This window comes from Urtica dioica, chromosome 8, assembly GCF_054948205.1.
Source record: "Urtica dioica subsp. dioica isolate 48M chromosome 8, U.dioica_male_clone48M_v1_H2, whole genome shotgun sequence".
NCBI lineage: Eukaryota > Viridiplantae > Streptophyta > Magnoliopsida > Rosales > Urticaceae > Urtica > Urtica dioica.
In genome coordinates, this window is record NC_142763.1 from 2838951 (window position 1) to 2855546 (window position 16596).

The 16596-nt window shown below is 37.7% G+C and overlaps 2 protein-coding genes and 1 non-coding gene across 3 annotated transcripts; all 3 read right to left on the reverse strand.

Annotated features, from left to right (window-relative positions):
- Positions 1-24: 24 nt before the first annotated feature.
- On the reverse strand, positions 25-9608 carry LOC149387263 (FMN-linked oxidoreductases superfamily protein). The gene is made up of 10 exons (XM_089621895.1): positions 9223-9608; positions 8653-8769; positions 8319-8555; positions 7614-7866; positions 7258-7517; positions 1823-2095; positions 1453-1734; positions 1225-1345; positions 407-576; positions 25-321 (listed from the first exon to the last, which is right to left on the reverse strand). The coding sequence occupies exons 1-10, from the start codon at positions 9502-9504 to the stop codon at positions 223-225; spliced, it is 2094 nt and encodes a 697-aa protein (XP_089478021.1). The 5' UTR covers positions 9505-9608; the 3' UTR covers positions 25-222.
- A 118-nt stretch (positions 9609-9726) lies between these two features.
- Positions 9727-9810, reverse strand: TRNAL-CAA (transfer RNA leucine (anticodon CAA)). Its single transcript has one exon. It is a non-coding gene; the product is annotated as a tRNA-Leu (tRNA).
- Positions 9811-11800: 1990 nt separating this feature from the next.
- On the reverse strand, positions 11801-15094 carry LOC149387265 (bZIP transcription factor 29-like). The gene is made up of 5 exons (XM_089622088.1): positions 14881-15094; positions 13482-14590; positions 12842-12974; positions 12681-12765; positions 11801-12297 (listed from the first exon to the last, which is right to left on the reverse strand). Exons 2-5 carry the CDS (start codon positions 14576-14578, stop codon positions 12059-12061), a joined length of 1554 nt encoding a protein of 517 aa, XP_089478214.1. The 5' UTR covers positions 14579-14590; positions 14881-15094; the 3' UTR covers positions 11801-12058.
- Positions 15095-16596: the final 1502 nt, after the last annotated feature.

Sequence of the window (16596 nt, forward strand, 5' to 3'; positions counted from 1 at the left end):
CTATTCAGTTCATGACAGAGAGCCTGAAAGAAAGAAAGCAGACCGGCATTTAAATAATGGGATTACAGTTTGGATCGTTGTTCATCATTAGCCACAAAGCTAAGCCATAATAAAAAAAAAAGAACATAAAAACAACAGTATGGTTTTCTGAGGAGACGAGAGAACGGAACATATAAGCAAAAGAAAGCAAGCCTTGCAATCAACAACATAACGCAGAATTTTTTAGCCATTCTCTGCGCGATCGTAACTGTTCGATTTGTGCTTTGGCGCGAACGTGAAGGTATCGGGAACTTTTCCGAGCAACATCTCCGAGATCCTAATCTGCAACATTCTTAGCATTAGTACTGCGCACAGACACACAAAATTTACAGAGATCATTAATATTGTATTCAGTTTTTTTTTTTACCCAATCGGCAGCGGATTCAGAAGCCATCATGGTCTCGAGGTCGTTACGGCCGAAGTATGAAGGGGGTCGCCAATTGAGCTGCTGTGGAACGACGTCGAGGAGACCCACAGGGACGTATCGAAACGCGTAGCTTAGCCATTCCAACAAGAAATGCCTCGTCGTTTCCACACCTTAATAATAAAAATAGACTAATTAATTTCGAAGACGAAAATTTCGGTACGAAAGCCTTTTAAGAAACACAAGCCAGCCAAGTGTTTGCACACCTGAATATTGATAAGTTTGTTAAAATTTTAAACAAAAATTTAGCGATATAAGCCACATAAACATAAGTGTTTGTGTTTTAGCCAACGTTTTGTAAATTTTTTGTATATAGCCAAAAACTGTTGGAAATATTTCGTAAATAACCATATTTACTAGAAATTTACTCTGCATTTTTTGTTATTTTTATAGCGTAAATAGATTTATGTGGCTATTTACAAAAAATTAACGAAACGTTGGCTATTTCAAAATTCTAACATTTCATGTGGCTAGATAGCCAATGGACCCGATTTTAAAAGTACTGATTGAAACAAAATTGTTTCTACTTTTATTCTGTTTTAGGCTTAGAATATAAATTAATTACTTCCCATTATAAATAGACAAGTTATTTAAGATGAGTTTCGTTAATTTTTAATTTGTATAAAATGATTAAATTGCTACAAAATCAATTAAAATGCGAGATACTGTAATTTCTAGTACTCTACAGAATGAAATCTGAAACGGTGTGTTGGAGTTGGAGATGGCCTTAGGTGATGAAAGAAGCTTAAGCAATGTCTGACCTTTTGAGTCTGACCCCCAATGCTCGAGACCAAAGCGCACGTATTCTTTCAAAATATCGAGTCGCTCTCCGGAACTGATATCCCAGTGCCTTTGCTCCTTGATTTCGGTAAATACCCAAGGCTGCATCGTAAAATCAATGCATCATTAAGATAGCCAGTTGTTTTCTGTTTCTGAAGCCACCAACTAAATATGTAATAATCAGCCGAGACTCCAAAGAAAGAACAGACCTTGACTAGAGCCCCTCGAGCAATCATGCAGCTCGAAAGCTCAGGGCAATTAGATTTGTGCTTGTTCCAATCCACAAACGAAGATACGTCCCCATTTCCCAGCACTTGCAGAGAATCAGGAGCTTTTCTGGCACACTTGTACACATATTCCCAGTCCGCAAGCTTACTATAACGCTGTTGTCTTGATCGACCGTGGATAGTCACTGCAGTGGCTCCCCAAGATCCCATGTCCGCAATAAGAGAATCGATGCGGTTTTTCCCTTCAAAATAGGCTGTTCTAACCTATCAAAACACGAAAAAGAGAAGAAAATGAAAAAGTGCTTGAATTATTTTTAATTGATTTGTGAAAGATTCCAGTAACTTAGTACACCTTCATGGTTATAGGTTTGTCGACCGTGCCCGAGACTGCCTCTATGATTCCCTTCATTCGCATTGGCTTCATGAGAAGAGCCGATCCGGCACCTTTATTGCAAACGAGATCGATTGGGCAACCCATGTTTATATCAATAAAGTCAATGGAACATTCCTGGTCAATGAGTTCGACGACATGTGCGACAGTATCGGGAAAGGAGCCACAAATTTGTACGCCGAAAAAATCTTCCGACGTGTGTCGTCTCAATAGTGCCCATTCCGAAGCTTGACCCTATCATCCCACAAATTACAAGATCGAAAGTCAAAGAACATGAAAATTAAAACACCCTTTTAGAAAGTTTTTGTTAAGAAGTTCATTAATTTTTTATCAGTATACAATAGAGGATAACAGAAAACGAAGATAGTTTCTAGATTTTTGAGAGGTTTGCTTTCTCCCAAAAAAGAATTTTCTTTCACCACCCACAACTTGATTGCAATCAGCCTCCTTTTGTTCTACCATAAACTTCATATTTATAGACTCTTACAACTATTGATTTTGTAGAAAACTCGTTAAATACCTTGTTTATAGGGATCTGTTTTAATTAGGTTAGAATTAAAATAGGAAGTAGTTCCTAGTATTGAGGGATTTTATTTTTATTCTTTGTGTATATATAGGCTGTTAGCCGTATGAAATAAAACATAATTCTCATTCCTTCTAAACCTACATGGTATCAGAGCTGCAGGCTCTCTTAACCTAATTAGATGGAAAACACACCAGCCCCCAAAAATTCCTCATCCGAAATAACTCAAGCAACCAATATGGAGACATCTCAGTCATCCATCCATTCATCTATGCTCATCACCGGGCATAGGCTGAATGGAAGGAATTTTCTGGAATGGTCTCAATCAGTAAAGCTTGGTATTGATGGAAGAGGAAGACTGGGCTACCTAACCGGCAAAGTCAAGAACCTGAAGGAAAGCGATGAAGGCTACCAGATTTGGAGATCGGAGAATTCACTGGTGATGGCGTGGCTACTCAACTCCATGGAAGCATCAATTGCAAAACCTCACATGTTTATGAAGACGGCTAAAGAAATCTGGGAATCAGTGAGGGAAACCTACTCTGATCTGGGAAACTCCTCGCAGATTTTCGAATTGAAGACGAAGCTATGGCAGGCCAAGCAAGGGAGCAGGGATGTGACGGTCTACTATAACGAGATGGTGTCCTTATGGCAAGAACTGGACCAGTGCTACGAAGACACATGGGAGAGTACCGCTGACTATGCGCGGCAACAAAAACGCGAAGAAAACGATCGTGTTTACATGTTTCTTAATGGTGTTAACAGGAATCTCGACGAAGCAAAGGGGAGGATCCTAGGAAGGCGCCCACTGCCTTCAATGAGAGAAGTCTTCTCCGAAATTAGACAGGAAGAAAACCGGAGGAAGATCATGATAAACTCTGAGGAGCCTTCCTCGGCTGAACCCTCTGCACTCTTCACACGGGGCAGTGGACAAGAAGAGAGGAAGAAGCCGTGGTGCGATCATTGCAAGAAGCTATGGCACACAAGGGAAACCTGCTGGAAGATACACGGAAAACCACCAGGAGCAAAGAAGAAGAACGAGAAGGCTTTCCACACCACGACTGACTCTTCACAAAAGGAACAAGTCGACTCGGGACAGCCAAATTTCACAAGGGATCAGATTGAACAACTCCTGAAACTACTGCAGTCCTCACAAAATTCTTCCAGCCCTGATAACCCTTCATGTTCCTTCGTCCAAAGTGGTAACATAGTATCCATACCCTTCTCTTATCTATGTTCAAAAGACAAAAATACCTGGATCATTGACTCAGGAGCAAGTGATCACATGACAGGAAATTCCACCCTATTCTCTACCTATAAACCTTCTGCCGGAAATAAAAAAGTAAAAATTGCCAATGGTTCATTCTCGGCAATTGCAGGGAATGGAAACATAATTCCCTCACCTTCTCTACCCTTGAATAAAGTGCTACATGTCCCTAACCTTTCATGCAACCTCTTCTCTATTAGCAAAATAACCAAAGATCTAAATTGTCGTGCTATTTTTGAATCTTCTCACTGTATATTTCAGGATCTGGAATCGGGGAGGATGATTGGCAGTGCTAGAGAAAGTGATGGACTCTATATCCTAGATGAGGGAACGGACTCACATAACGATCAAGAGAAGACTTGCCTACAAATTGTCTCATGTCCAAGTAATAAAGAAATTTATTTGATGCATTTTCGTCTAGGACATCCTAGCTTTTACTATTTGAAAATGTTATTTCCTGATTTATTCATGAATAAAGATATTTCTTCTTTTCACTGTGACATTTGTGCTTTAGCAAAACATCATAAAAACTCCTACCCACCTAGAGCTTATAAACCAACTAAACCTTTCTCTCTTATCCATAGTGATATATGGGGTGCGTCTAGAGTCCCGACTTGTTCAGGAAAAAGATGGTTTTTGACTCTTATTGATGATCACACACGGGTTACATGGGTATTTTTGCTAAAAGAAAAATCTGAGGTGGAAACCGTGTTTAAAAGTTTTTATAATATGATTCAAACACAATTTAATACTCAAATACAAATGCTTAGGAGTGATAATGGGCGTGAATATTTCACACACACATTACATAAATTTTTTGAAGAAAAAGGGATCATTCATCAAAGTTCATGTGTTGACACACCACCACAAAATGGCGTAGCAGAAAGGAAAAATAGACACATCCTTGAAGTCACTCGGGCTCTAATGTTTTCAACCAAAATTCCGCATTATCTATGGGGGGACAGTGTTTTACATGCAACTTATTTAATTAATCGCATGCCCTCAAAGATATTATCCTTTAAAACACCCATTAGCATTCTCCAAAATGAATTTCCAAAATCAAGGGTGTTTCATTCTATGCCGTTAAAAATTTTTGGGTGTACTGTGTTTATTCGAAATCCTAATAGGAATGCGAGTAAACTTGATCCTAAAGGAAAGAAAATGTGTTTTGTGGGAATAGCTCCGACTCAAAGAGGTTACAAATGTTTTGATCCGGTCACACAAAAAACAACAATTACAATGGATACCACCTTTTTTGAGCATAAACCTTTTTTTACAACTCATCTTCAGGGGGAGAATAAGTTTGAAGATTCGATATTTACAAATTCGATATTTACAGATTCTTCCCTTGATAGAGTACAAGGTCATGACTTAGAAAATGAGGAAATAATTGTTGAAAATGGGATCGGACATATAAATGAGGAAATAACTGATGTTCAAATTGAAAGTGATATTGAGTCCACGATTTTAAGGAAAGAAAATCAACCAAGTATCACCGAATCTGGAAGTAAATCAGGAAACAATACTAAGGACATATACAATAATCGGGCAAGTAATCTCTTTGAAAAGGTGTATGTGAGATCGGTCCCAACTCAAGACATAGAAGCCGTTACTTCTCCAGCAAGTCAACAATCTGAACCGGGACCAGAACCTGAAACCAGTAAGTATATTTCAGACTCTGATCTTCCTATTGCTCTTAGAAAAGAAAAACGCACATGTACCAACTATCCTTTATATCCTACCTCGTCATATGTGTCATACTCAAAACTCTCTTCTGCTTTTTCCACATTTACCACAAATATATCTGAGATTCATATCCCTAGTAGTATTCAGGAGGCGTTAACTCGACCCGAGTGGAAAAAGGCTGTTTTTGAGGAGATAAGTGCTTTGGAGAAGAATCAGACGTGGTCGGTGGAAGAGCTTCCAAAGGGAAAACCCATAGTTGGTTGTAAATGGGTATTCACACCGAAGATGAAAGCCGATGGAACCCTTGAACGACTAAAAGCGCGACTAGTAGCTAAGGGGTTCACTCAAACCTATGGGATAGACTATACAGAAACTTTTTCTCCGGTCGCTAAGCTAAACACTGTGAGAATTCTGTTGTCTATTGCAGCTAATCTCGACTGGCCTCTGAGACAATTTGACGTGAAGAATGCATTCCTTAATGGAAAGCTTGAGGAAGAAGTCTACATGAGTCCACCGCCAGGATTTGAGAATGAGTTTGAGTCCAAGGTTTGCAAGCTAGAGAAGGCATTATATGGACTGAAACAATCACCTCGCGCCTGGTTTGATCGCTTCACTCAGTTTGTGAAAGGGCAGGGTTACATTCAAGCTCAATCGGATCATACTATGTTCACAAAGTTCTCAAGTGATATGAAGATCTCGGTGTTAATCGTTTATGTCGATGACATCATTCTTACAGGAGACGACTATGGAGGACTAGAACAACTAAAAGTGAAGCTGGCTAAGGAGTTTGAAATAAAAGATCTAGGTGAAATGAGATACTTTCTCGGCATGGAAGTTGCTAGATCAAGAAAGGGAATTGTTGTTTCTCAACGAAAATACATTCTAGATCTCTTAAAAGACACCGGGATGAGTGGATGTAGACCTGCCGAAACTCCAATAGATCCAAACCAAAAGCTCGGGAATATTGTTGACGGCGTTCCAGTTAATGTTCAGCAGTATCAAAGGTTGGTAGGAAGACTGATTTACTTAGCACACACGAGGCCCGATATTGCCTTCGCTGTGAGCCTAGTAAGTCAATTTATGCATAGTCCATGTGAGGAGCACTTGGATGCTACACACAGGATCCTACGATATCTGAAGAGCTGTCCAGGAAAGGGACTGTTATTCAAGAAAGGAGAAAACAGAGCTGTGGAAGCATTTACTGACGCAGATTGGGCAGGTCCAGGTGATCGGAAGTCTACATCGGGTTACTGTACATTTGTATGGGGGAACCTAGTCACGTGGAGAAGTAAAAAGCAAAGCGTCGTGTCAAGAAGCAGTGCTGAAGCAGAGTTCAGATCCATGGCTAACGGGATATGTGAATTGTTATGGATACGAAGAGTACTTGAAGATTTGAAGAAAGAGGCTGAGCTTCCTCTAAAGCTGTTTTGCGACAACAAAGCTGCCATCAGCATTGCTCAAAACCCGGTGCAGCATGATCGAACCAAGCATATAGAGATCGATCGTCATTTTATAAAAGAGAAGATGGAGGCAGGGATTATTTGTACGCCGTACATAACTACCAAAGAGCAGACAGCGGATATTCTGACTAAGGGGTTATTTCGGCCAGTTTTTGAATTTTTTGTAACCAAGTTGGGCATGTATGATATGTATGCACCAACTTGAGGGGGAGTGTAGAAAACTCGTTAAATACCTTGTTTATAGGGATCTGTTTTAATTAGGTTAGAATTAAAATAGGAAGTAGTTCCTAGTATTGAGGGATTTTATTTTTATTCTTTGTGTATATATAGGCTGTTAGCCGTATGAAATAAAACATAATTCTCATTCCTTCTAAACCTACAGATTTCAACCCTTATTTATCTACACACATACCATATTCATTAATATTATCTATTCTATAAACAGAAACCGAATACACACCTGCAAGAGATTTGTACACATTGCCATCTCGCCACAAGTCACGTCCGCCCCCAAACCTTTGCACACTCTTCTGAATGGAAGATTTCCGACTGTGGTAAGTGGGGCTAAATATAACTTGTCCCTGAAATCAATGATCTTTTTTTCGCGTGGGTGTGACTTTAGACTTTCATCCGATTCCGGATTCACCAAATCTACAGTACTTTCTCCTTCTGGTTGGTCGGGTTTTCCACCGATGACTTCCTCCATCTTAGTTGCATTTGCTACCAAACAACAAAATCAACCCAATTTGAAACTTTGCAGGTCCACAGGTCCACAAGTTATGAAAAATATATATATTTTTATTTTATTTTGCAAACCTTTATTTTCTGTTTCAATGGGACAGGTCTCTGAAACCACACATCTTGGTTTCTTTGGAGGTGGTGGCTCATTTAATTCAGGTTTGTTGTCAACATCGTTGGTTTCTAATGTTTTAGCTGACTCTTCCACTTCAGCAACCTTGTCACGGACCAATCCAGTGGAGCCATTATCATTGCAAGCATGACCATTATTCTCATCCATTTTTTCATCCTCCTTATCAGTCAATGTCTTGACTTTCACTTTTGCATTTCCCTGCAACAGATGAATGTATTTGGAGATATAAATTGTAGAGAATATAAGCCAGATAACGAGTTGATAACTTGGACCCCAAACCAAAAACAAACTATAATTGCACGTAAACCCTTGTTTTTTTCGCTTTAGGATCTGAGAGCAGAGAAACAAAATACTAGCATGGAATTCAATGAAGGAATAAGTTGGGATAGAGTAATACACACATAATACACTCACCTCACTACTAAATTTGTTAATGTTAGGAAAGTCACAAGTTGCTGTGGCTGATGATTCCAGTCACAGTTCTATCTAAATATCGGACAAAAAAAATAAGCACAATTCACTAGGAAAGATCGTCCAAGAAAAATACTAGTGAGTACTAACTGGAAATTATTTCACGCCTAAACGAGACAAATCACATGAACAAAGATAAACCTAAAATGGGAACCAAAAAGCAGATGAATAAAAAATACCATGAGTCCCAGAGCTTTAAGTTTGGCATCAGCCTTTGGGAAACACATCTTGTTTTTCCACAACAGCTTCTGAACGTCTTTCCTCAATCCATTCACCTCTGAGGTATGCCTGAAACCGTGGACGGGTCCCGCAGAAACAGCTTCTAAATGACTACGCGAAAATCTACACGCCAAGCCATAAGGACACGACATTTTAGAGGTCACAAATGGGCACTCACCCTCTAAATCATCAGGTCTCTGCATAAACATTTCTTCATCAAAACACGCTCAGAACAATGCAGCGAATCAAATAAACCACAATCAACCTAAAAGAGTCAAGAAACCGTCACATCACCTGATCCTTGTAAGCTTCTACATCGTGGCTGAATCGACACTTATCCCCGTAATTGCATGAACTAACGTCTCCAGTCTTTGCAATTTGAGGACAGAGGTTCAATGCCGATTTTTGGTTCTGCAATGAAAAAAGAAAGTAACATTCTGTCACAGAGAGCCTTTAACAGAAAAATCTGTTGATACGAATCTGGAAAAATAAAACATTTTAGCAGCAACAAGCCGTTCATTTCATATTTAGTTTTGGAGATAGACAAATTCTAAAGAAATTAATTTGATCAAAACTTCCAAAATTTTAACTCTAAATCATCACATGGATTCCATAAATTCACATGGTAGACAAACAACGAATTCGGTACATCGCTTTCTCAGGTCTAGAGATTATTAAATTTAAATCATTGGACTCGATCCAATATGGCCAAAGTTCCACAGTTTATATCAAGGCAAACATATCATCTAGCAAAATGAACATACTTATACACGCATTTACAGGTTTACACATTTTTATGGACGCAAACACAGATATAAGAGAGAGAGAGAGAGAGAGAGAGAGAGAGAGAGATAGAAACTGCACTTCTCGTCGTTCGCGTTTGAACTGCCGTTTGGACATCTTCTCCTTGAGGACGCCAGAGTTAGCATCGGTCTCCTTCGGAGCGGCGGTATCCCGGTCCCGGTTGTTTGAAGGTCTCGCCGGAGGAGGACAAAGGAAGTCTCGCTTCACCGGAGCGATACCTTTGGCGACCAGCTCTTCCGGTGTTCGGTCGACGCCGTTCGCCGCAGACTGTATCGGAGTCTCCGCTATCTCCACCACCGACTCTATCGGAGTCTCCGATAGCTCGACCACCGACTCGTCCATGGCGTCCCGAGTTCGTTCGGAACTCGACTCAGTAATATAATCCTAGACTGACTGAGTAGGGTTTACAAGCATGAGAACGGGAGTGTCAGTGAAATGTGAGAAAAGCATGAGAACGAAGTTAAACGGCGAAAACAGTGTGATTGGTTGGAGTCCTCTGTCGTTTGGGAGATAAAATAAACGACACGCTGTTTTAAAGGCGAAAAAAAATAATTGAAATTGGAATGTCAGAAGTGGGATTTGAACCCACGCCCTCTTTCGAAGACCAGAACTTGAGTCTGGCGCCTTAGACCACTCGGCCATCCTGACACTTGATGCAATGTTGCAACTATATTATATATAACTACTCACATAAATTATTTAGTTTTGAATGTTATGAAAAAGTTGAACCTATGGATCACGACTTAAAAATAAATCAATAAAACGCTATGGATGACGACAGGTCCAATCGGCGCAGGTAAAATCGGCAATCCAAATATAATATTTTTAAAAAAATTAAGAACTAGATTCTTTATTCTAAACGAGAAGGACTAACCAAAACCAAAGCGTCTAGTAAACATATAATGACAAATCAAATCATTAATCTGATTACTTAATGAAAAATTCAGAAAATACTGAAGATATTATTAACTCAAGGGATCTACCACACATAGTACAATACTTTTCAATAAACTAAAATATATATATATATATATATATATATATATATATATATATTATTATCATAACAATTGTAAGATAATTTTCTATCTCATTCTCTCATCTCTCTCATAATTTTATGGGCAGTGTAGCAAAATAGCCAAAATGAAACTATGAAATTTGTTTTTAACCTATGTTTCACAATTTTTAGGGAAATAACCAACATGTTTATGTGACAATAATTAAGGTCTTATTTGCCATTATTTATCAACAAACTCGTCATTTTTTCTCTCCTATTTTTTTTCCTACACTTTTTTTATATAAAAACTTCAAAAAATCATATCTATCTCATATGAACTCGAAATTGAGTGATTCCAAATCCTACGGATTCGTGATGCCGATATTTTCAAAAATAGATCCATTGTGTTTGATGAAAAATCATGTTTAATACCATAGATGTAGAAAAATCACGTTACTACCTTAAATATGGAAATAACTGAATTTTTTTGAAATTATCGACATAAATATAATTTTTCATCAAACACAATGGATCTATTTTTGAAGATCTCGACGCAACGAATTTGTAGGATCTGAAATCACTCAATTTCGAGTTCGTATGAGAACGATACGAATTTTTGAAGTTTTGATGCAAAAAAAATTATTTGAAAAAAATAGGAAAGAGAAAGTGACGAATTTGTTAATAAATAAGAGCAAATCAGACCTTAATTATTGCCACATAAACCATTTAGCTATATCTCTAAAAATTGTCAAACATAGACTAGATCCAAAATCATATGTTTAAAGTGGACTAGTTATTTACAAATCTCTAATTTTATTCTTAGTTTCGGTAGAAAAACTTATAAATCAAGGTTAATGAGACACTGCTTTGAAAATCAAAATTCCAAGGGATTTTTCTTAAATTACGACTTCCTTAATACTTTTGGACCAAAATTTAATATATCAAAATTAATCAAATTGTATTTGTTACAAAAATACCATCAATGAAATATCTTTTTCTTTATATATATATATTTCGTTTGTCTAGTTTATTTACATGATCGTCAATAATCTATCCGTAATATGTATCCAAATGAAGTTTTTACGAGCATTTTATTTATTATATATTTTTCGTTCATCTAAACTGTAATTTACTTGAAAAAGTAAGAGTTTTATTAAAATTTCAAAACTACAAATAAACTTGAGAATGGAATTCTATTTCAAATGTGGTAACTAGCTTGGTCTAGTGGTAATCTCACACATACCTACGGAGACGTCATGTGTTTAAACCCCCATGGGTTGCAGAAAAATGCATACCCCTTAAGATTTATTCTAAATTATGTAATCTTGACCAATAGTGATATCTGCGATTTGCACTGCTAATATATCATGTAATTTTAACCAATAATGTCACTTCTAAAAAAAAAAAAAAAGATCTATTTCAAATTTTAAAATATAAAACCTCAAAGGATAAAGTGATATATTCTGAAAACATATAGGCAAACTACATTTCGCTATTTCTTATCCTTTCTATGATTTTCCCCTTCATAAACGACAATCCATATTGGCTATGTTTTGCGAAAATCATGAAAGCCATCGACACGCACACACACACACACACAAAAAAAAAAAAAAAAAAAAAAAAAAAAAAAAAAAAAAAAAAAAAAAAAAAAAAACATCGTTTTAGAATAGGGAAAAGGAGTTCCACTCTTGCAATAGTATCAAGTATCAACACAAATTCAAAACGAATACAAAGATTTTTACAGACCACATATAACAAATACAACTTAAGCTTTGTATGTATATGAATTCAATCCACAGACCAAGTGTAAATATATAATTAATGAAATGAATGCACTATATATATAGACTGTCTTAAAGTAATAATAATTATTAAAAAACACAGGTACGCATTATTAACCTATTGCTTCGACTCGGGTTGGTTTGAGGTCGAGCCACCGTTCTGTGACCGATGAGGGGTTTGCTGTTGCTGCGGTGATTGGTGGCGGTATTGAGTCTGTTGATGCTGGTGCATCGCAAACATCTGAGGGTTGACCGAATGCCGATGAGGCATTGACTTTGACGAGAGTGACTCGCCGTTCATCTCCGCCACCGTGACCTTCAGTCGCTGAACCTCCGCGGTCAACGCCTCGCTCAGAGCTATCACGATTCCAAACTATCGTCAGTTAAAAATAAATAGACATTTACCGAAATGTTGTTTTATCAATTCCTTTCTTTGTTCAGCACAAAAATCATGTAGGAAGAGCTTAAAGGGTCAACTTCAAATTTATGAAATCAATCAACTTTACTCATAGAATAAGGAATGTCTAAGCCATAATCATGAATTCATCTGATGGGACGTTGGAATTCGAAGTAATTTAAATACAAGAAACATGATGTGCTTGCTAGTGAACATGGACGAAATCTCAGAAGAAAAGAAAAGAAAAAAACTAAGGTGAGTTCTTACCTGAATTTAAATTATTAATGATAGATGGAACAATTATTGGGCAATGAAAAGAACAGAAATAAAGAAAGTTACATACCATCTCGGAGCTGAGCCTGTTGTTCCATCGCTTGAAGACGAAACTTTAGCTCATTGTTCTGATTAGTGAGCCCAACCGAGTCTCTCTGTATCGAATTTGAAAACAATGTATTACTCCAGGATAAAAGGAAATAACGTGACGATATGGGATCTGCAAATTACCTGAAGCAAGGTAAGCTGTGCAGATAAGGTGGTCGCTTCAGTTTGTAGTGTCTGAACTTTGTGCTCTAATTCTGACATATATCGTGTCTTTCTTTCTTTGGAACGGGCAGCTGATTGGCGATTTGCCAGGATCCTATAACCACAACAAAAACGTATAAGAAACAAACTGCATAAAATATTATAAGAAACAAACTGCATAAAATATTATAAGAAAGAGTTTTGACCGCAAATGGTCAGTGACCTTTTATCTGAGCGTCATTTTGGCACCTAAACTAAATTTTTGTAAATGATCCGAGTATTGATTTTGTAAAATTTTAGACTCTTAAAAAATAAAATTCAGCACCTAAACAACTTAAATAATATTTATAATTGTCTTAACTTTTATTCAAGAATTTCTGAGGTCACAACATGATTTAGTTAGTTTATTTTATAAAATTAAAAGTTGCTTGAGTTTGTAAATATTTTTATAGTTGTTCAAGTGTTGAATTTTATAAATAAATAAAGAATACAGAAGGACTAAACTGCTATAAAAACAACAGTTTGAGGAGCATTTTGCTCAAAACAATCAAATTAAGTATCAAAATGTCATTTGCATATCGATTAATTTGCACTAAAAAAACCTTAAAAACTAGATTTATACCTCTTGACGCGCTTCGGGTCAGACAAGGCAATCTCAGAGAGCTTGTCGTTAGCCATGATTTTCTTCAGCTCAACCTCGTTAAACTCTCCATTCCCAAACTCCAGGCTGAAATTCCCATCGATCGAATTGCTGGGCGAAAGTTGGCCAGGACCAGTACCCGGCGAAAGAGGCACTTTCGGCGAATCTTCTCCAAAATTCATGCTTCCCATGAAACTATCGAGCGAAAGACTCCTATAGTGCCGTGTGGTCGGGGCAATATCACTCCCTGCCCTCCTCTTATTCCCTTCTCTCTTCTCGTTCATCGAATTCACACTGCTCTCGGCTTCATTTTCGCTGCTATCTCCGCCGTTGGTCTTCGACCCGCTCGCCCGGCTATCCAAATCCTCTCGATTCTCGTTCTTCTCGTCGGTCCCCGAAGAGTTCAGCGCCTCGATCCCATCCAGATTCATGTAAGCAGAGAAAAGATCATCCATATCACCAGCTCCTTCTTTGCAGCCGAGAGATTCCTTCTTCACCGACTGAGCACCGACACAACCGAACGACGAGAACCCGTACGGGATATCACTGTTGGATCTCCTGTGGGCCTTCCTGGGAGGCAAAAAGTTGTTCTTCTGAAATGGATTCGAATCCCGATCCTCCATCGGAGCATCGCCCATCGACAGCTGGTCCATCGAGATACTCGAGGTGGGCGACGGAAGAGAGTCTCGGTACGGAGAAGGGCTGAGCGGTGGCAACGAGTCCAGAGAGAAGAACGCGGGCTGAGACAGAGACCGGTTATGGTGGCCCTGGGTTTGTGGGACCTGGCCGAAGCTCTGGTGGGCCATCTGGTGGTTTGTGGGCCGAGTCACGGGGATCTGCGAGTATGGCGAGAGAGGAGGAATCTGGTTCGGGTGAGAAGGCGGTCTCTTCGGGGCATTGTTTTCGGGAGCAAAGTTCTGAGGGAATTGGCGAGAGCGAAACTGGGAATGGTTCAGCTGAGGAACGTTTAGCTGGTCCACGGTCAAAGGTTGCTTCGAAGAAGAAGATGATGACGTCGTTCCAAAAGAGGATTGAAGTCTAAGCATTCTCTCACTGTGTGCTTCTTCAGTGTCTCCCATAATCTTTCAACCCTATTTTTTTAAAAAAAATTTAATCAGACATCAATAAAGTTCTAATTCATTTCAAAACACCAACAGATGATCACGAAATGATATAGAGAGCAATAACCCTAAGAAAATTTAATCAGCTTAATCGCGAACCATATTCCGACAATCAAAAAATAGGAAATCAAAAACACAATTTGATTAAATTATCCATCAAATACAAAACACACAAAAAAAGAAGCAAGCATTTCGAGCGAACAAAAACCCTATAGGTTTTAGCCCTACTAAGAAGTGAAAATAAATTGATTCAAAATTACCTCGGAGAAGGAGGCACAGGATAGCAGTTGAGAGGCGTACTTTAGCGAGCGAAGAACTGACTTGTAGAGGCGAATCGAGAATTGTGATTTTCTTACACTGCCATGATTAGCGGAGCTAAAGAAGAGGAAGAAGCTCTCTCTCTCTCTATATAACTATTAGGTAGTTTCTCTCTCTAGAACGAAGACGAACGCGTTAATTTATTAATTAATGTTTAAAAGTTTATTTTATTGTTTTTGGTGAGTGTTTTGAGGGGTTTATTTGAAACGGGTTTGCATTTGGATCGCATTTCAATTTCATTCCGACCTCATTTAGAAAATGTATTAGAATTTTGTTTTCTTTTTCTTTTTTCCTTTGCAAGGGAATTTTTTGCTGACTTAGCGCTTTTAAACGCGAGATTTTCTCCTAATGTAAGATTAATGGAGCGAGATTTTTTTTTTTTTTTTTTTTTACACTTAATGGTGCTATATGCCATTTTTTTTTAATATACTTTTAGTAATTACCATTTACCACATTTAAATTCGCTCGCATAATAGGAAGAAAAAAAAAAAGAACACACATACACACACATTTATATATATATATATATATATATATATATATATATATATTCTCTCGCGATAAATTTTTATGTTAATTCTACTAGCTTTGACTTCCTGAACATTTAATAGTAAAAAAACGTGATCCCCAAGGCATCCATGTGAATCGACCTTAATTTTTTGTATGTATACATATTGTAATATTGTATGGTGTTTTGTCTTAAATTTCACTTAATCCGTTTACAATTTACACAGTTTGTTCGCTCTGTAAGCATATTTGACTACCGACTAAGTTGAATAAAATGATTGTCATTTGATTTTAAGAATTACAATATTCAAACGTCACAACAAATGCAACAAAAGCGGCTATGGAAAAGTTCATGAACACAATCAATGCAACCTTTACCAATGGAGAAGAAGACCCATTGTTTTTTTGGTCACTCACTCTTCTAATAATAATAATAATAATAATAATAATAATAATAATCAATGCTATTACATTACAAAATATCTAAACCCTTTGAGCTTGTATACAAATTCATGCCCACAGTCCTAGACTCCTAGTGGGACACTTTGATGCAAAGATTTGGTACTATTATTGTTATTTATCATTATTAATTAAAATATTGGACCGGCTAAGTATCTAGCCCAAATTAACTACCACTTTTAAAATTCTAGCCCAACTATCACAAAATTTAAGTAACTAGCTCAATTCACAACCAAACATTATAATATTCCAATACTACCCTTCGTTCAAATAATACACCGCCAAACACAATTTCGTTACCCTCATTCGAAACTCAAACCACTCCGCCAAACAGAATTTCTTTTACCCTCATTCGCGGACACTGAAACCTTCAATCCCTCAGTCGATTTCGAATCCGTCGATCTCTCCACTTCCGAGTCGACGAAGAAAAAATGGTGAGTAACTCAACCTTCAATCTCTGTCAATTTCAAATCCTTTAATCTCTCCACTTCCGGCGCCGACGAAGTAAATAGGTTAGTAATTATTATTAACAATTCGTTGCGATCTCATAAAACACCTAAACTGAAACCCTAGACCTCATCCCCGTTCAATTTTGTGTTAGATTAACCATTAAATTGTAAGTAAATATTATTAACAATTCGAATATCCCTTAAAACACCATAACTGAACCCTTTGATCATGTGTTCTTTCTT